Source organism: Lissotriton helveticus, chromosome 3_1 (assembly GCF_964261635.1).
Source record: "Lissotriton helveticus chromosome 3_1, aLisHel1.1, whole genome shotgun sequence".
NCBI lineage: Eukaryota > Metazoa > Chordata > Amphibia > Caudata > Salamandridae > Lissotriton > Lissotriton helveticus.
Genome location: NC_136061.1, coordinates 50,168,659 through 50,190,099, shown reverse-complemented (window position 1 = coordinate 50,190,099; position 21,441 = coordinate 50,168,659). Strand labels below are relative to the sequence as shown.

At 43.9% G+C, this 21,441-nt stretch overlaps 1 protein-coding gene across 1 annotated transcript in view; it reads right to left on the bottom strand.

Annotated features, from left to right (window-relative positions):
• The window catches only part of CFAP65 (cilia and flagella associated protein 65), a 621,863-nt gene that overhangs the window by 301,058 nt on the left and 299,364 nt on the right, over positions 1-21,441 (bottom strand). The window contains exon 16 of the mRNA XM_078679214.1: positions 4,460-4,625. Coding sequence (XP_078535340.1) covers positions 4,460-4,625 — 166 coding nt within the window. The remainder of the gene's footprint in view (positions 1-4,459; positions 4,626-21,441) is intronic.

Sequence of the window (21,441 nt, the reverse complement as noted above, 5' to 3'; positions counted from 1 at the left end):
GTTGGATATCTCGATGGTCACAGGTAATTTCTCTAATTTTACAATTCTCCGAGATAGTTAGCCCAAACCGGTCTACCACTTGGTCCTCCTATTGCTGGAATACTAAAGGCTGTATAACCACATTATGGGCTGACTTTACATCTTAGGTTCTTGAAAAATACAGACTGATTGGCTACAAATTCACACTAATTAGGGGTTCACAGTTTCTGCACAGCTTAGCAACATTCAAACATTATATTTTTATGATTGCCTGGTCTAATAAGACCCGCCCCACAACTTCATCAACATCTTCTCTTTGCTTAGTGGTTTTTAAAAAAAATGTATTGGGAAGTGGCTAATGTACCTGCAAATGCTGAGCCACCACCAATGGTCAAATAATCCTTCTTACTTGGGGATTTGTTAGGGACAATGCATTGTTCTACACACAAAAGATTGCACTGGCCACCCTCTCCACAGTGTCATTGTTACACTTGGTCACTGATCTGTTATCATTATGAGACTCACAATTTACTTTCATGCTTAAGCCAGAATCCACAACATTAATGTTGGGGCCTTTTGCACTGATCAATGTTCTGCTTAATAAATCTCCCTTTCTATCAACATTGTTGGAACTAAAAGCATGTTCTGTTTGCAAGCAACACAACAGGAAGGGGTATTTTTCTAGTGTTACCTGTGAAACGCCTATTCTTAAGATTTTCCAACCTCTCCTTTGAGACCACATGATTTTGCAGTGCTTCGTAGCCACCCAGCAAGTCCTAGTTGTCTCATTATTACCTACTACAGTGTTGCCAAAAATCCTACAAAAAATATGTCAATTAAAAAAATTAATTGAGCCTCTCATTCTATTTAAATAATCAACAGAGATGAGCAATATCTAGTTAAATGTTGTGGGAGCCCATATAGTTCATCCATCATAAGCAGGGAATCTCCCATAGCCACCATCCCTCAGGGTGGGAAAGAGGTGCATTTAGGGTGCTCATTTGGGTCCTTTGCAAGCGAGTGGAGTTCATAGGTGCTGTTGCTATCCTTGCTCCCTCTCAATCCCATGCACCAAGAGTAAGTCTGTAGTACTTCCGTTGTTTTTTATTTAACCAGGTTTAGAACAGGTGCCTAAGGAGAAGGCTAGAAGCAGTTTGTCAGGGACTACAATTTGGACCTTGCTCTGGCGCCGATGCTTATTGTCATTTAGGGCACACACCAAGACACTCTTGGTTTGTGCCTGATTTGCAGGAATATGGGAAATAATCATATGGTAATTGTGAGGCTAGCTGCTGTAGATTAGTACTTTCTTTCTGCTTGCATCGGGCTAGGTCTCGTTTTTTCAGTTTGCGTAGCGTCTTCATCTTTTTTTAGTGTTACAGACTGCTATGAACTCTTCTGAAGCATTCTCTTGATGATCATCATCATTTGGTTGAGGATTTGCCAGGGAAGGCGTTATCATATCAGTAGTTACCTCTTGAACCCAGGCTACTGGGATAGATTCTTTAAAGTCTTGTTTCCATTTAGTGGATCAGTAGAGACCATATTCAGAAATGTGTGTGGTGTGAAAGAAGAACCAGACATATGGTCAGGTGCTTGGAGGTCCTGCAGGGGGAACTAATCTCCATCTACCGCCGGCTTAAGGTTGACTCCATGGTCTACTGAATTAGTCTATCAGGACAAAGCATGTAGCTGTCAATGGAGCTCTCATTTTTATCACCCAACAGAGTCGGGTACAAAGGTGGACGCTGTGGAGGCTTCAGTGGATGCAGGCTGGAGAGGACGTGTCGTGGAGTGCACATGAAGGACTAAGCTTCTCCTTTCTAATGAAAGGAATGGTAATACTGCGCCTCTGCCTACACCTATGAAGATCTTCAAAAAACAGAAACTAAGGACTGGACAAAGAGTCCCAAATGAACACCAAAAAAGGAGGAAAAAAAACTACAAAAGTTGGAGGGAAAGTGTCACAATTGATTTGTCCTACCGAACGCCATCGACCCGTAGGGCGCAAAGTTGGCTAAAACATGTAGGCCTGGTTCCTCCAGAGATAGATGTGAGAGACGCCTAAACCTCTCTTCTCACATCTCAAATATTTTTTTATCATACCACTACCTTTGATCTTCTTGATAAAATATGTAATTTCTAAGAGTAGAAGTTATTTTTAAACTTTTTTTCCTCACATGGTGGATCCCATATGGTCTCAGATTCAAGAGACAATCCCTGCTGTTGCAGGAAAATACCCACTGATGTAACATTCAGTGGCTAAATGCGCCAACGGAAGACATGGCTTTGGCGGATAAACACTGTTGAGGGTCTCACAACAATTTTGGTGTTGCCCTCCCCACCCCCTGTCTCAACACAACTCTACGACTCCTTTTGATTTCACATATTCATTTAAGGGAAGTCGAGTGGAACTTTAACTTCTCCCTCTTTTAAATCTGGTGGTTTCAATGGCAGCAGCACTAGCAGTAATAGAAATTATATTGACTCTAGCACTCAGCTGGTCTAAAAATGATCAAGCTCCTATGTTGTCCCTGCTGTTCAAGGTAGCAATGCCATGAGTGTGTAAGTACGGTGGATGCGTGCCAAAAGGGATACAGCTCCTTTTTTCCCCAGTTTCCCCATGTTTCATTTATATTTACACCTCTGGCACAGCTATTAAACACATGGGTTTCTGGTTGGATTCCATGATCACCATGGATCACCAAATTAATAAGATAACCACCTGCTGCTTAGGCTTACTCAAAAGTCTGAGAATAATTCTCCAGTTCCTCTCTTCCTCTGCTCAAGAACTATTGAGCATTATTTGATTATCTCCAGACTGGACTATGGAAATGTTCTGTAGACACAAATGAAAAAGCATTGAATAGGCTTTAGAATATGGAAAATGCGGCAGACCCCCTTCTCTTTCATATTCCCAAATGTGTCTCAGTCTGCTCTCATTTACATGCTCTTTCCTGGCTCCCCATAAACGAGCATGGTCGGTTAAAAGTGATGTGCTATATAACCAAGGCCCTGCCAGGTGTGGTCGTTCCTACTTATGCTCAGTGCTTCAACCATACGTTCCTAATTACGGTCTTCGTTCAGGTAGTCTGAATCTTGCAGTGATACCACGAGTTATACTCCCAAGACAAGAAGAGAGGTATTTTGCCTTCTTAGGCGCCACCTTATGGAACACCCTCCCCTGATGCACATTGTGTCTGTGCCTCATTTGTGAAGTTTCAAAAGCTACTGAATACCTGGCTATTCTAGTCCTGTTTGTTGCCATCTGCTGATTGCTAAGAGCTGGGAAACCCCTTTGGGGCAGCCATGTTCTCTTCAAATCCCTCTTAAAAAGAATAGAGTTTTGTAATTCTAGCCTTTTTAGCTTTTGGAGGTTTACTTATGGTTGTTTTCTGGGGCACTACGCACTCCACTTCAATTATAATTTTTTTTATTTATGACTGTATTGGTATTGTCAAAAGGTGGGGCTGTTGACACCAACAAACAGGTGCGATGCATGCAGTCAATGTAATCAAGCGATTTGTACTTTAATATGAGGAGCCAGTTTGACATTATCAATTTGTCTAAGATACTAGGATTCCATCCAGTTTATTTACTAGTCAAGACAAGCACATTGATAGTCAATTTCCATAGTTCACAAAGTTCTCATATGAGCCATCTCGACTCACCAGTTAAATGTGAAGACATGCTTCATATTATCCCTACAGTTGTCATGCTTATATGATACTGTTGCCATCCCCAGTAGTCCCTTCACACACAGACTGAGAGGGAAATAGTCTGCCCCAGGATTTTAAGATTCGTGATCAGCCTCTGCAAGCCGATCACAAGCCACACTGGCCAATGGCTTCTTCTCTCCATGCTACTGCACCATGTAAGCGGGCCACCTAGCAGCTCCAGCGCCCATAGCCTGTCTGCTACAGCCACCGGTAGCCAATTGTACTCATCCATACAAAAAGGTCCAAAATTGCCTTCTAATCGGCCGGACAGACCCACGGCTGCTTGAGATCGGTTGGGCAGCAGAAGACGGAAAGCGGCATCAAGCCAGGGGCTAGGAGCAGACAGCAAACGCAGTCAACACTACAGCTGCAGCTAAGGAGAAGTCTACTAAAACACATTAAAGAAGGACAATGTGCACAAGAGATTTTATGAGCAAGGAAGCACTTCTGGAACTCTTGCAGGTGATTCAGGAACTCTTGCAGGTGATTCAGTTAAGAGGGTCTTGAAAAGCAAAGGCCCACAATTCTCAACAGTTTTATTTGACAAGAAAAAACACTATTTAGTGCTTGACTTCAAGGCTGAGAACTTTCATGAGCTGGGTACATCCCCTCTTTTCTACCTGAAATAGCTTTAAAATACATTAAAAAGGACATTGCAATTTAGAAGGGCCATTAGAATGTGTTTTTTGGGATTTGAAAAAACTTGAAATTGAAGGCTTGAGATTTGAAACGACAAGTGAATTTAGCAGATATTTGCTTACCGACTGGGTCGTTGAGCACTTCGTCAGGGTCACAGGGCCCAGTGATGTCTTGCTCCACATTGAGGGCATAGTATAGGCTGCAGTCCCCATTGTTCAATAGCACTAGGTCCTGTGACTGGGATCCACCAACCAGAATGTTCCCCAGATCCAGCTGCTCCTCTTCAGCCTGAATGTCACACACACAAAAGACAATCAGTATCCTCTGCATGGACATGCGCATTAGAGACAAATTACAACAAAACTGTCACACATTTTTCTGAATGAGTTTTCGTGCTTATGAGAGCTCTCAGATGAAATGAATTAAATCTGAAGGCATATATAGGATTGTGCAGACCAGGCAAGAACCCACTCTTTAGAGGCCTACTCTCACGCCACATTATTGTAATATTTGTAAGTCTTCCAGCCTAGATCATAACTTAAAGACCTTCATCAAAGGTTGGAGTGATCCAGAACTGTGATTCTGCATTACGCCACCGCCCAGTGTCAAGACAGAATACTCTATGTGTCTTGAGAAGTTTTACAAATAACTCACCAATCGCTGATTATTATATTGAGTACAACTTTAGAACAATCCCCAACATGGTAATGACAAACCTAAACTACACTGATCATTCATTGACTGTCTGACTTCTATGTACTGATTGTCAAAAACTATTTGCAAGTGTTTGTATTAAAAATTGTCTTTTTTTATTTTTCCAGCTTGATATAAAGCAATACAAACTACAATATAGACGGTTGTACGGCATTACAACGCGGGCTTTTACCCCGCATGCCATTACAACGCAGTTTTTACAACGCAAGTCGTTACAATGACTTGCGTTGGGGGGCGCTGGATAGTGGAATAGTTTAATTTTCTATTGCAACTACAGCCCACGTTGACAGTAGGGAAGGTGTTGGATAGAAAATTAAACTATTCCCTATCCTCCAGCACCCTCCAGCACAAGTCGTTGTAACGACTTGCGTTGTAATAGCAGCGTTGTAATAGCAGTGCGGGGTAATGTCCGCGTTGGTATGGATGTTTCCCATTTAGACAATGTGTGGTACTGACAGGTGATGACTAAATCACTTGTGCCTGAGTCATATAACATGCACGCTCTACAGCATAAGGAAGCATTCTGAAAGATGAACAGTGATGCAGTCACTGGGCCCAAGACATAAAAATGGAAGTGAAGGAGTTTGGTAATAGGAGTGCCCCCATGCAGTGGAGGTGAAGACCAGGGAAAGAGAACCTGGAGGGAACACCCACAGAAGAACAGGAAACATTTGGAGATTTGTGGCGGTCAGAAGGGTGGTGCACCTGTCTCGGATTCACAGCTGTCGGGCTGCCCTAGATGTGACAGGTGAGGAGGTGGATCCTGAAAACCAAAAACAAGCACACAGAAGGAAGTGGGCTGAGAGATAGCATGACCTATCAGGGACTGCCATGCCTACTGCAAAGAGGCAACTCCCAGAAATCAGTACTGAATGAGAAGCTTTCCTTGGGGAGGACGCAGATGCCGGAGAACAGATTTGAGGAATCTTCACCCGATTGAACACTTTATTGCCAGGATAAATTCACTTTAGCCAGTAATGGACTTGGCATCTGGCCTGCTCTTTTGTGTTGGCAGCCAATTCTACAACATTACAAGAGCGATTTAAGGTCCTTGGGCTGGATTTGGAACCACTTCTAGAAACAGATTACAATGGAAGAAAAAAATACATAATAAAAGTAGGGGAGAAGGTAAGTAGAACAGCATCAACTGGGACAGTTGACGAGAAGGAGACTAACAGGCACATACATCAAAAGAAAAACCCGTTGCTAACAGGCAGATTCTCAGAATCTGCCCCTTTGCGACTGGTATTTTTGCATTTGGGATGCATCATCCGAAATGCAAAAATCGCAATTTAAGGAATCCCAAATTGAAATTCCTTAAATGCAATACATTAAAGTAAAGTAATTAGTGATTTCGCTAATAGGAGTAGCAAATTACCATGAAGTTGAACTTCTTGGTAATTTGCAAAAACTTTGAAAAATGCACTTTTGTGCATTTTGTCATTTTGACACCTTTGCACCCTTGAAATTGCGTGAGCAATTTGCGAGCACCTACTGGTGCTCGCAAATTTCTCATGCAATCTCTAATTCATTCCTATGGGCCTGTAGGCTCATAGGAATGAATTGGACAGCATTCCTTAATTGCGGCTAGAAATTTACGAGTCGCAATTAAGGAATGTGTAGGAATTGCTATTTTTATAGCGAGTCCTACATGCATAGGCTTTTGCGGTTCCTTAATTGCGATTCCTTAATTATCGCAATTAAGGAATCGCTAAAGCCTACGTTGATGCATGTGCCAGTAAATGTATGATGTCCAGACTTAGAGTTAGGTCATTTTGCTTCGAGTCAGAGGGTCTATGGTTAAAACAAGATTTCATATAGCATTTCCTACATTTAAACAAAGTACAGAGTAGTATGCTGCAATCGTGGCAGCTAGCCAGTCACTGAAGCGGTATGCTGAGGGTGAGGATAAGGACGGGGTTGGAGAAAAGCAGGCAATCTTTGGGTAATAGGCAAGAGCCGGTAAAACATGGTTGTGAGCATAAGTCGTTCCTGTCCCCAGCACTATACTGGCCAGTATCCCTGCCCAATCTGAGTTATAGATAGCTGTTGTAATGGTAACTCCAGAGTCAGAGATGCCTGGGGATTCCAACTGGGACCCAAAGGGACCCTTAACACCTAGAATGATGGGAGAGTTGGTCATTCTGCGTCCTACTCCCCTAGTAATTCCTCAGGGTTTCACCTGTTGGTTTCGTCTTATCAAAATCTCAGAGTGAAACAAAACAGATACACAGTGATGCCGAGCATTCTATACCTCAGTGGGGCTGATAGCTGTCATTACCCGCCCCATTAGAAGGAAAAAGAACTTGGTAATGTGGCCCCTTGATTTGTTACCTAATAGAGGTATCTAAAAGGGGTACACTACAGCAATAGGTATTTGTAAGAAAAAATTGGAGTAAGATTCAAAAAGGAAATTCGACCAAGATGTTTAGAGGGGCATGTCTTAAATAAAGACAAAGCCACAACACACAATTTAATTTACATTTTAAATATGAACGCCCTGCATAAGATAAGAATAACATCGTCCAAAACTTACATTCATAGCCTGAGCAGGCATATCTGTCCACTAAAGATACATTCTAGCATAGGACCAACTATGACAGAAACCTTGTGGTGGAAAGGCTTCCATCATCCAGCTCTAAAACTCTGAGGTGGTGCTAGTGGTAAGCAGGAATCGTTCCTGTCATCAAACTAGGTAACCAATAGGACAAATCAGGAGAGCAAAGCATGAAGATAGATGCTGGTCAAAGATACAATCAGCGACTGAATCCATGCACTGGTCTCACTTCACCTAACAATTTACAAGAAGCACACATCTCGGACTCCGTAACCAACATGGTCCAGGTCGCAGCGGAGCCCATGTTATAAGCAAGTGTACGTGCACCCTTTACTGTGAAACCATGGACATATCGGAATCAGCTTGGATCACAGTGCTACCCATCCTCTGGTCCATGGCATCGCCCAGAGGGTTCATCGTATGTCGTTGGGCGGAGGAAGAACATACATGTGCAGTCCAAAGTCTAGCAAGTGTCTTCCAGGTGTCCCACATTTTCAAAAGAAAACACTTCACATATTTTCAAGATTTGCAGTGACACAACAGATGGAATAGGCACAAATAATGGCTATCATGACTTCTGACCATAACCTGGTACCTAGAGAAATGGGATGTGCAAGACAGGAGCAAACATTCTCATTGTGTTTGTGCCAGACATGCCTTCACATGCTACAACCGTATCCATTCACCTATTCTCAATGTTGCAGTTGCTAAACCACGTGGAACAAGAATCCCACTCCATCTGCTCACTTTGTAACTATGTAACCTGTAACGTGCTGATCCTCTTGTAAAGCGCTCTGATACCTCCGCGTCTAGCCAGCGCTATATAAAACTTTTCAAATAAATAAAACTTCAAGGACGGCATCTGATATTTTGGAAATCTTAACTACCCTATCAAGCAATGTTTTTCTTTAAATGGAACAGAGGTGAAGCATTCAACAACAAATGTACTATCTGTTGTCTGCCTGACTGGGTCCTTTTTAGGTCTCGCCCTGGAACAGGGACGGAGACTTATAGTCGGCTGATGCCGGGGAATGAGGGACACAAAACTGGCACGATTTTTAGCAGTCGGATTTGGCTGCGCGAACGCGCACGTTCCGTCCTGCGCCGCCCTCCCAGCCTACTGCGCATGCGCCGCCCTCCCAGCCTACCGCGCATGCATGCATGCACACAAACACAGACACACACACACACACACACACGTCGCAGACAGACACTCGCTCACACACACACCCCCTCCCCCACAGTCACACACACGCACTCCAAGACACATACACACACGCACGCACACACATACACACACATACACAGGCCGCCCCCCCCCCCGCGCCTACATGCTCCTCTCCCTCCGCCCGCCCGCCGCTCAGCAACGCACTCACCGGCTTCCTCTCCTCAGCTGCAAGGCCCGGCAGCAGGACTCTTCTTCCCTCCTTCGGCACCGGGGCGCAGGGTAGGCTCCTGCCTGCTCCGGTGCTCCCTGCTCCCAACACGGCTCCAATCGCGGCTCTTCCGTGGGAGGCGGGGTAGGCTCCCGCCCTCCTACTTCCTGTTTCCGGGTGTCGCGCCGGCCTGCCTGACTTCCTGGTCGCAGGCCGGCAGAGTAACGAGGATGTTTTGCGGTATGTATTTATTTATTTAATTATGCATTTTTATATAGCGCAGACTTTACCCGAAGGCGGTATTTATTTATTTATGTATTTATGCATTTTTATATAGCGCGGACTTTACCCGAAGGCGGTATTTCTTTATTCATGTATTTATGCATTTTTATATAGCGCGGACTTTACCCGAAGGCGGTAATGCTTGCCTTAGCGTAATGGTGTTCCTTCTTAATTTATTGGTGGTGTCCCTGTTAGAATTATTCCCACTTTTAGTCTAGCAATGCTTGGCATGATGTTGGCATCTTTGGCATTATTGAGCCCATCCCTGGTATAATGGGACCACAACGTATTGTGGGCATTCTTGACCCAATTGTGCTTCTCTTCACCAGCGGTGATGGTCATCCCTGGCATGCGATGGGTGTTCATGGAATTGGATGTTGATATGTAGACATGTAAAGCCAGACTCTGTCCATGGGGCAGTAATATTCATGAGTACTTGATGACATGGAGATCAAAGATACAACTAAAACTGAAAAGCCATTATTTTGAGAGACTGTCATATTTGTTTTTGGGAATCAGAAATATTTATTAAAATGAAATGCTTGTAATAACAAGCCAATGCATGATTACCAGCTGTGATCGTGTTTTCAAAATGTTTGTAAAGTTGATATTAAAGTGATAATTCATGCTAATTTCTGTAGTCTTATTTACATCTTGTTTACAATTATACTATACTACTAATGTATGTTTACTAGCCATAACTGTACTGTTATATGTTACATTTTAATTACAGTGTTTGCCTTTTACAATCATTTTCTTACAAAGTACCTCGTAAAACAAAAATATTTATGGCTAAAATATTTTGCACTGTTTGCACAATATATTTGTGATGTTTACACTTACCTATTTGAAATTAAAATGTACAAATGGACATTTAGTCAATTACCATTAAAGAGTTTAACTTTTTTGCTAAGATATTCTTGTAATCTTTTATGCAAACAAATTTAAATACTGCATAAATAATTTTAACAACAAATACTTTATATGTAGCTTTTTACGTACATAAGAAAACTATAGCATAAAGCAAAAAACATTGCCATTTACAATAATAATAGCTCAAACTTAAATAATGCGAGACCTATTGCATTGCAAATGCTTGTTTTAAGTATAGAATGGAGCCGGTTCCGCAGAAAAGGCAAGAAATGTTTGAAGAGAAAGCACAAGAATTTCTGGCATAAGGATCCTGAAACAGGAAAAGCAGGTCCTTAATACTGTTAGTGACTTGGCATGTTTATGCGGAAGGCACTGAGCTTCTTTATGAGGTGGAAATGTATATTGTGTACAGGAGAAATGCCATTCTCACACGGTAAATGTATTCCACAGTGGGTTTTTGCACCCAATTCCAGGCTGACCATCTGCAAATAGGGAATGAGTGTTTGTTGTGCTGTACTGTAGTTACATGTATTTACGAAGAGGCGCTGAAGAGTGTTAAGAGAGTCAGCCAACACTTTTGGTTGACTGATGTTTAACTCTCTTAAAAGCATTCACCATATACAGCCTTCTCTCCAACTGATCCTGGTTGGCAGGGCATCACACTCTATATAATGCTCTCAACACTCCATGCGGTACATCATCATTAAAGATACATTTCTTGCATTGGCCGCAACAAAACGCATTATCAGATGGGTGGCATGCTATGCCATAGCTGAGTGCATGATTAAAAGAGGGCTGCATTGCAGTATGTTGCTGTCATCCTAATACAGGTGCTATGTGCAGGAAGAAATCAGAGGGATACAACATATGTGCTTTACATTTATTTACTGTTTACCTTTTTTGAGCTAGTCTCCATGGGTTCTACCCAGGAGCAACAGAGGAGCAGCCCACAGCTAGGGTCAGTTTAAGATATGTGTTCCAGTGGTACCAATGGCATATGTGCACTATATCATTACCAAAATGTAAGTTTATAGGTAAAGAAATAAAGTCAGTAAAATACACAATAAAATCTAGTTACAACCACAGTGTGGTCACCTTCTTTGGAAGGGCAGAGGGGACCTTTTACCATGACTACTGCCATCCTGGCTTCAATATGTTGAAAGTATTTATTTATCTTACATAAGGGGTAGAGAGGGGAATACGTCTGCGCACACCCTCCCCAGTTATAATTCACAAGTAACATGGAGTACGCAGAAAAAGATATGATGACAAAAGAGTAATTAAATCTCCAGCCTTAATGATTTGAAATCTAAGACGTATATTTTAAAGGACAAAAACACAGCGGTGGCATACTTCATCCTAGGTGTGCTACAACCCTCACAATCTTGAGGGGAGCTCTTTGAATGTTTAGAAGCCACAAGGTTGTTCAGAGGAAGCAGGATCCCTGGAGTGGGGTTTATAAAGTAGTGCAGAGAGGGGAAAAGATAAAAACTACTTACTGGTAAACTGCTGACTTTATCAGTGTCTGCAGAGAGCAGGGTTAAAAACAAAAGGTACTGAGACCTGAAAGGATTGTGGCAGCTTGCTCAACAACCCCAGATACATTTTGTTTTTTATCTCTACTGATGAAGGATAATATCCAGAAACACATGTCTAGAGATTTACAGCACTAACCTGCACCAACTTTGGTGAAACACTTCAGCAAAAACTCAAATAAGCATTTAATAAGAACTGCATTTACCATAATGCTAGGGGGTGAACCGTGCTGGGAGGTGAAGCAGTGTGCCCCCCATCCCACTTCGGTTTGAAACGGCTCCCTTGAGCCATTGAGCTGACAAGCTTTTGGAGATGCACCTGTTCACCTGTGGGAGGTACTGAGACCTGAAAGGATTGTGGCAGCTTGCTTAGCAACCCCAGATACATTTCTTTTTGTATCTCTACCGATGAAGGATAATATCCAGAAACACATGTCTAGAGAATAATAGCGCCAACTTTGGTGAAACACTTCAGCAAAACCTCAAGTAAGCATTTAACATGAACTGCGTGTACTATAATGCTAAGGGGTGAACTGTGCTGGGAGGTGAAGCAGGGTGCTCCCATCCCCCTTCTGGTTAAAAACAAAAGAGGAAGGCATCATTGTACCATTCCTAGATGGTTGACATGTTTCAGTCTTTAGGTACCCCAATTTAGGTGGTGCAGGCTTTTTTCAGAACCAGGCCTCCTGGATGGTAGTGCGCCTTGACTAGCACATGATCATACATTCAAATTGTTAACATTTGTGAAAAGACGCTAATACTGTGTCTGTAAGTTCAAAAGAGAAACATACTTTTTATTCTAGGTGGATTTATTGGGATATTGTAGAAAAGGTCAAGAAACATCATTATTGAGTAATATGTTAAATTAAAAAAGTGTCACAGCATGAGAATCCCACTTACCAACAGATTCGCTCAAACTCCGCACCTCAGATCTCCATACCCCTTTTGGCAAACCACCCTCAGTTATTTCCATCTGGTCATTCAATACCATGCACTATCAATATCGAGGTGACCAAGCTCCTTTTTTAGTTGTTAACCTGAGTGACATCGAGCATCTACAGGATGAAATAGATATACTGAATAATGGTCTGCATTTTGTCCCCACGAATGACGGATATTAACTTACTTTATGTATTGAAGTGGCAGCATTTTCCCTGAAAATCAGACTCAAATTCTTTTGAGCACTACCGAAGAATTCTGGAAATGCCGACCACCATACAGGTCTCAAAAAGAAATACACCTTCTTTCCCCCTCCACTCATTATTCCACCAGAGGTGACTCCCTTTGGACAGGCTGCAACCAAAGACTTATCAATAGCCATGGAGGATTACAGGCAGCCCTCGCACAATCTCTCTAACCGAGAGATGCAGAGCCTTAAATCACCAACTACATATCCTGATGTTGTGATAAAACCAAGCTGACGAGGGGGTCCCATTGTTGCCCTCCACACGTCTGATTACAGAGAGGAATGCTTATAATTGCTCGATGATGAACACAATTATCAAAAAGACACCCACAATCCAATTCAGAGACCAAGATGTAGGATACAAACTTTAATAGAAAAGGATGTGTCCAACTCTTGGATTGAGAAACATGAAGCGGACTTCCTTCACATTGAAAAACCAGACACCCCACACTCTTTACATCATACCTGAGATATATAAACAAACATTACCACCTCCAAGAAGACATATAGTATCAAGGATGGGATCTATTTTGGAATCCTTAACACAGAGTTTATCTGATTTTTCTAAGACCTTTGGTAAGAAGTAAACCGTCATTTAACTTCTTGGAAGTCCTTCCTTTTGACCCCTCTATCCACATCCTCATAGATATGGATGTATAACAGGATTCTGTAGAAAGAAACCGTGTGGCCCATTGAGGAACTGTTACAAGAAACCACTCTATAGTTTATCACACCAAAACAATTCATCATATGATGTGCTACCATAACAATGACAACTTTTTTCAATACGACAGGGGAGGTGCTTGAGGGCTATGGAGTAGAAGACCATTGGCTGGCGCTCTCCAGCCGTCCCGGGATTGCAGTCAACATCCTGGTGCCTTGGAGCATACCCAAAGGGCGGGGACCTGTGCAGGGCCCCTGCCAGAGCTTGAAGCTTGTTGGATCCGCAGACTGCCTATGCCCAGTTATTACAGACTGCAAAGTAGAGGCAAGAAGGTGACTGTGATAGAATAGCAGCACCCGTGAGACTGTGGGCCCTGTCAGACGTTTTGGACCGAATGGAGGAGCGCACCATGGGGACAGCAAAATATGTGGTGCATGAAGAACTTAAAGAGCTGCTGCAGTGGGCTGTAAACTGCAATAACCCCTATGGGAGGCACGGCACTAGACAGAAAGAGGTTCTGATAATTCCAGAACAAATAGGTTAGAGGGTGCAGGGAGCCCGGCTGGGACAGGTGAAACTGCTCAACGCCATGACTGACCAGGTACAAGGTACACATTTTAGAAAATTGAGTAGAGGATCAGGAAGAGAACACCAAATAATATAAGGGGTGTGGGCCTATCCACGAAAACTGAGGGGACCTCTATGATTTTTGTTTCTCGAGTGGCTGCAGTAGGTGATACTACCTGAGGGCCTCCCAAACTTCTATGCACTGCATTCTGTTAGTCCTGGTTAGCCACCATACCCTGTGGTGGCCCGGCTGTTACCCTTCAGGGTAGAGCTGCACTTGGGGAAACAATGCACAATTATTTTACAGAAAATGAGGAAATGGCATCACTAGCACTGTGTGATGAGGATGGTCGGACCGAAGACTGTAGTAACGTACCTGTTGCAAGGGAATGTATGAACGACCCCATCTCCCCTCTCTTTCTTCAGCAGCCTGAAGCCTGGAAGGATACAGAGCCGCAACCATATTCACGAGAAGACGACAATGGTCCGTGTTTCTTTAACTGGGCCGAGTTTTCACTAAGCCCGCCCCCTCGGATGACACGCAGGACGTTCAAATCCAGGAAGCGGATGGAGTCCCGTGTTCCCATTACTGAGCTGACCCTGTGATACAACCTCAACTGTGACAAAGTGTCACACATCAATAAGACAACCTAAACAGCGACTAAAAAATTCAAAATGAATGTGGAGTAATGAGGCTACTGCCTCGGTATCCAAAAACTCACCACTGTCAGAAGGAACCTGACAGATGAAAACAAGACGGTAGGCAGACCCGTGTGTTCCACCACCGGAGGAGAGGAGTTCGAGAGCGTAGAGAGAGCGGTGAAGCGTAGCGAGAAGAAAAGAACAGATGGAGAGCCGACCGGAGTTTCAACCCGCAGTCTGCTGGAGCCAGGAGGCCAACAACTCTGCCTTTCGCCCAGCCAGGCTTCCGGAGAGGCAGGGTATGCTCAGACATGAGTCCCTTGCTCACTGCACCATCAGGATTCAAGCAAGCCGGGCCGAAGACGGCTGCAATGCCAGAAACCGGTCCCCGGAAGCTTGTTTCCTTTCCAGTAAAGAATTGGCTTGGTAGTTTGGTCTGCCCTGTTCCCATGATGCACTGGGCCAGGGACAGACGAATTTGCATGTAGCCAGGTTCTGAGCTGGGATGGTGTAGTGAGCTAAAAAACGGTGATGGATCAAGCCCTGATCTTTTGACTGGGTAGGAGTGTTCTGCTTAATTCAGATGCTCTGTCCATCACCACCCCCTTTTATGAATAGGCTTCCGGAGAAGCAAGGCTCACACAGGTACGATCGCGTATCTCGGGTTGGGCGGGCAGGAAGTGTTTCACAAAGTCTTAATTGCCTTGATCCGGAACTCCCGATTCCCCTGCCCTGATTACCACCGTCACCTATTTGTTAGGAGCGTGCACCGTGTGTCTCCTCACTACCCTTTCCTCACGCGTTACACATTTTGAGCACCAGACTGAATCCAGTCTCTCCCTTTTCTCTTTCATCCGGACCTCTGCGAGCCCCTGCCAACGCCGACGTCATCCTGGAGTGGAAAAGACGCAGAAAGAGTTCCCCCAGAGGTCGTGATTCACCAGAGAAAAACACAGAGCCACCACTACCTTATTACAGACTTGCTATTCTCAGGAAACGTATCATAAGACCAATAAAACTCAGTTTGACCCCATCTAGTGTCCCTGCGTTTTCATCCAGCCCTCCACGCACTGGTGGACTGGGAGATATTTAAGGTGTAGTCCGAGGACACTGCACAGTCACTGCAGCTGAGGTACGTGAATAGTTTAATGATGAGATATGTAAGCACAAGTAGCTCTTGAATAAAGTGGAGAGGGAGCCTCTTAGAGATCCTGCCATAGGAGGGATGCTGAGGAAAGAGAAAGAGAAATTACTGAGAATGGTGATATGCTTGAAAGAGTATGGTTATAAGTAGTACAGCTCTACAATGCATGATGAAAGGGATAAAGATCGGAGACTATTAGAATGGTTAACCAATCTGGAATAGAGAAGCTCACCGATCTCAAACATTTGCAATAAAGGGGATGAACTGGTAGACACCCCAGGCAGCTATCAATGCAAAGTTTAAAGCTTCTTACGATACCTTATATTCGTCGAGGGGTGACATTGATGCGTTAGCACTGAATGATTAAATGTTGGGTAGTACATCCCAAAAACTCCAACAAGAAGAGGCAGATCTCCTGGACAGGGACACCTTATTGCAAGAAGTTTGGGCCAACATAAAACAGCTAACAAGGAGAAAGTACCTAGTGCGATCGGTCTGTCCACAGAATTTGATGAAGCTTATGCAGATGCTCCTGCCCTTAAACTGACTGGGGCATTTTTAATGGGAGGCTTAATCTCTGAAATATGTTGTATTGGTAGAAGCATAAGGAAAGGCTGTCCCCGCTCTCAGTTTTATTTGCCATAGTGGGGAGGCACTAGGGATTGGGATGTATGCTGTATGGCTATGCAGCAGCTCACGATGTGCAGTTGTGTTTTGTTGAAACCAAAAATGAGATCTAATAAACAATATGAATACCATAGGCAACAAGGGTAAATGATGAAAAAGAGTCAGTGCTCTCAATATAGTACTCGCATTTCCCATTGTTATGTCCATTGAAATTCCTCCAGGTACTTGTAGAAGGAAACTTCACACACAGGCAAAAAAACAGGGGCCAAGAGCAATGTGTGTGAAACCATGATTTTATATTGCCACAAACAATGTCTGGGCATGATTTCAAAGTTACTGCAGCACTCATAATAAGCCTATAAATGTTGTTTTAAAAAAGCTAGTTATGGGGGTGTGGCCAACGCTGATGCAGTATTGGGACTCGGGGTGAGCTCTGCCAGATTAGCCCCTTCAGCTTTGAAATTATTAAGGATGGCTAACTGTCCAGAATAATGTAAGGATCCTGAGGGGTTGGGTACCAACAACGAGCAACTTTGTCTGCAACTTTAACTAATCAAGTAAGCTGGCAAATAACAGACACTGCAGCAGCCATCTGTGGCAGTGAGACGTGTCGGTAATGAGAGGTGAGAGAAGGATGAGTCACCAATCATAAGGTCAGTTTGAATCCAGCAACGCACCTCCTCATGAATACATGAAGGGTCCTCACACTAAACTCTGTTTTACTCCCATAAATCTTCAAGAGAAGGAGGAAGAGGCACTATTCTTGACCCCCCTCTGGTGGCAATAAAATGCTTTGTGGTGAGAGGAAGATAGGTGATTTTCAGTGCCTATAAACTAAGCTTGGGCGGTGAACTCCATTCCGCTCGCGGAATTTCCTGCACTCCGCATTACACGGAGCTCGTGGAATTCCGAAAAACTCCGCTTCGCGGAGCGGAGTATTTTTCCTCGCTTGCATTTACCAACGTCAAGTTGGCGAGCGCAAGCGAGGAAAATTCACCTCCCATCAAGATTTTTCCTCGTTCGCAATCACCAACATCAAGTTGGCGAGCACGAGAGTGGAAAATAAACCTCCCGTTGAGATTTCTCAGGGGGTCAGGTTTCTCATTGTGAGTGGTTGCGTATGCTCCCGACCGCTCGCGTTGAGAAACTGCCCGTTCGCATTGAGAAAGCTGCCGCTCGAGTACACATCCACTCAAGTGGCAAAAAAGGTAAGCTTGCGCTGTGCATGGTGCTGCTCACAATGATTGAACAGTGCGGAAAAGCATTCGGCACTGTACAATCACCGCGAACAGCATTTTTCTACCATACTCTGCCGCTTGCGGAGCTCCACGTAGTGCAACAGAGTTTATTTTGCACTTTGCTTAGCTCCGCGTAGTGCAACTCTGCGAACTCCGCCCAGGGTTACTGTACACAAGAGTGAGACACTATAGGCTCACAGAGATGAAGCTTCTCTGCATATGTAGCATGAATGTGTTTAATACTGGGCTGGGGGTTGCATGAGGTTGGGGAGGATGGCTGACGACAACGCACTTCACTAAGGCCGAAAAAATGTATCTAAACCTTTCCCATGAACTCTGTTTCATTGTTGGCATGTTCAGTTACTCTAAGTTGGTTAGGAGAGTTGGGGGAGGTGGGGAAATGTTATTCATGGGCCATCGAAAATGTTGGTGAGTAAACAGTTGGGCAGGTTGTAACAACTCTAAGCAAGATCCAACATTACAGAGGTTAAGAAGGATTATTCTGCAGAATTATCAAGGTGAAGAAAATATGGATTGTGAAGGGGTTAAAATCTTATATTAAAAGACACAAAATATGGAGGTGAACGCAGGCAGAAATGCTCAACATAACGAGGCTCGAGGAAACTCATCTTCTTAAAATCCAGAATAAGTAACAAGTTATACCCACAAGTGAATATAAGAGAAATGGGATCAATGGGGCACTGCATGGAGATCTCAATTATACTGTGTACAGAGTCAGAATGGACCCCAAAGGGTGTAGGTTTGTTTATGTGACGGGGTCCATGAGAGGGAAGTAAACAGACTTACTCACATCACATGACTGACATGCAGGCCAGGAAAACTTCCTCTTTTAATATGTTCCACAGGTTGGGAGAGTGGGGCCCACAGGAATTGCTATGGGTTTGGGACTCATGTTGTCCCGGAAGCTGCACTGGACAGGCACCCACAGGCTTGATACCTTAAGAGGGCATTGTTGAAAGAAGTCTAGGTAAATTACAAATTTCTGCAGGATATTTGGTGGGAGATGTACCCTCAAGACAGATAGTATATGTTCTTCTAACACGTGCACAGATCATTTTAATGGATGGACTTAATATGGGACTCCCAATCAGTTTTGCAGGCCACATCCAGGATAGAGATAGGAGTGACCTCACTTTCGCATCATGTAAGCTCACATGGAAGTTGATGTAAGGGTAAAGGCTAACAAAAGGGGTAATTGGAGATTTAATAAATCCCTCATAAACTGGTAGCCCAAAGTCTAACCAAGGGCATCATAAAATACTTTAAGAAAAATGACACTGGTGAGGTTCCACCGAGTACCCTATGAGACACCTTTAAGATAGTTATAAAGCACCAAAGTACTTGTAGTAATCACACATCAAGTGTGTCCAGATGTATTTATTTCAAATTGATGTCCTCAGCAGAACAGCTGCTTAAATGACAATGTCACAACAGTAATGCTGCTTTCCCCAGAACTCTAAGAATTAGACAATCCAAGTTCTATCTGGACATTCCAGCTCAGATACCACTGCAGACTGAGATGAACAATACACATCTTTTCCCTTATAGAAAAACAAAAGGAAGTGAAACAATAAATAACATAACAATTCAATAACAAAACATAAGTATGTTCAGTAAAGCATGTTCTGTAATATGACAGTCATCCTAAAGGGTCAGCCACTTTGCAAACATTTCCAACACTCCACACAGTTCCATTTTCTAACACAACCACGTTATGTCTAACCTCAACAACCTTCAATGAAGTGGAAAATGTACTGTCTCCCTGTATTTCCACACCACACTTCTTTGTAACAACCCAATCCCCTACCACAATGTTAGGTTCTTTCACACCTTTCCTTGTCTTGTAATACTCTTCTGCACACTTTTGCTTCAGCGTGACACCAGCTTTTATAGCTTGTTGAGCTACCCACAAACGATCTTTTGACAACTAAACAAACTGGATTCTCCTTCCTCCCAGGTTCTCTGCTCTTCAAAGAAACAAAAGGGGAAACAGCAGTAACAGGATGGGGAGTAGTTCTGTGTGCCCACTCTAATTTCTTCAACTCCTCTTTCCAGGATAATCCATTGGCCAATGACAATTGCGTGTTGTCCATGATTAAATGGTTGATTCTTTCATCCATTCCATTTGCTTATTGTCTAAATAAAGCTTCCCTTACGTGAACAATTCCCCACTTCTCCATGAATTCCTCATCTGTTGTGAAACTAACTGTACACCATTGTCTGACACAATGGGTTTTGGCACCACTTCTTTCAAAAAAACCTCTTCTAGCAAATCCATCACACATTTAGAATTGATTACGCTCATGGGTTCAAACACAAACCACTTAGAATGGTAATCAGCAAGCACCATAATAAACCTATTTTCGGTACCGAGTGTATTTATGTAACCAAGAAAGTCCATAGCCAACCTTTCCCAGGGCCCTGCTGGTCTCTTGACACATTTCAATGGAGGTTGCCTCAACATTTTAACCGTATCACTGTTGGCACATGCTCAACAATGTTTCACAGCATCCTCAACCATACTATCCAACATGGGGGTATCTCCTTGCCCGACCTAGAGGCCTACTACTGGGCAGAACACCTGGTCTCCATAAATGAATGGATGCACGCCCCGGCCACCCACCCCACCTTTGCACTAGAAAGACACACCATGGATGCCCATACAAGCCTACATTACCTATACGGAGGTAAGGGAAGGGCTAGACTATTGCCTGCTACGAGACTCACATTAGGGATATGGACGAGGGCGACGAAAGCGATAGGATGGGAACGCAGACTAACAAAACAAACCCCATTGTGGAAATGCGCCTGGCTAAAGGAGCTTAATAAATTGAAGGGATTCTGGAGTTGGGATGCTATAGGCCTGTCGACTTTGGGTGATGTGATGAAAAAAGGGGTACTGCAATCCTTTCCCTCACTACGCAAGGAATATGGGCTCCACCACACACAATATTTTAAATACATGAAACTACGACACCATGGAGGGCAGAAGGGGCTTTGACAGAGGCGCTTCGAGAATATGCTCCCCTAGAGGGCCGCCTTCGCCAGGAAAGGATCGCCGGTAAGGCAGTGTCCCTCACATACAAAACTATAATGAATAACAGGCCAGACAGACTTGGGAACCTACGGACTACATGGGAGCAAGAGGTGGGTGACATGGATGAAGTAGATTGGGGTATGGTTTTAATGCATCCCAGGGAGGTAGCAGTTAAATCTCGCCTAAGGTTCATCCAATTTACTGTCCTCCATAGGACCTATTTGTCAGAGTGCGCCTACACAAGATTGGGAGAATAACTCACCCGGGCTGTCTGAGGTGTGGCACTGATATAGGAGACTTCTACAATACCATCTGGACATGCCCGAATATTCAACGCTTCTGGGGGGGCGGTCCTGACAGAGCTGGGGGAGGTGCTAGAGACCACCCTACCTTTAGAACCCAAACTTGCCCTACTGGAAATGACGAACGATGTGGATCTGGCTCGACCCTTGCTGATATTCCTGGTGCTGGCCCTAGTGATGGCCAAGAGTGGCCAAGAGAGATGTGGCCCGTAAGTGGGGGGCGCCTGACACGCCACAACTAGAAGAGTGGAGAAGGGGGATGAACCTCTATATGGCTGCTGAGAGTTTTAGCAGGGTGTGGGGTAAATGGAGGCGCTATCATGGGCTGGATGGAGGGTT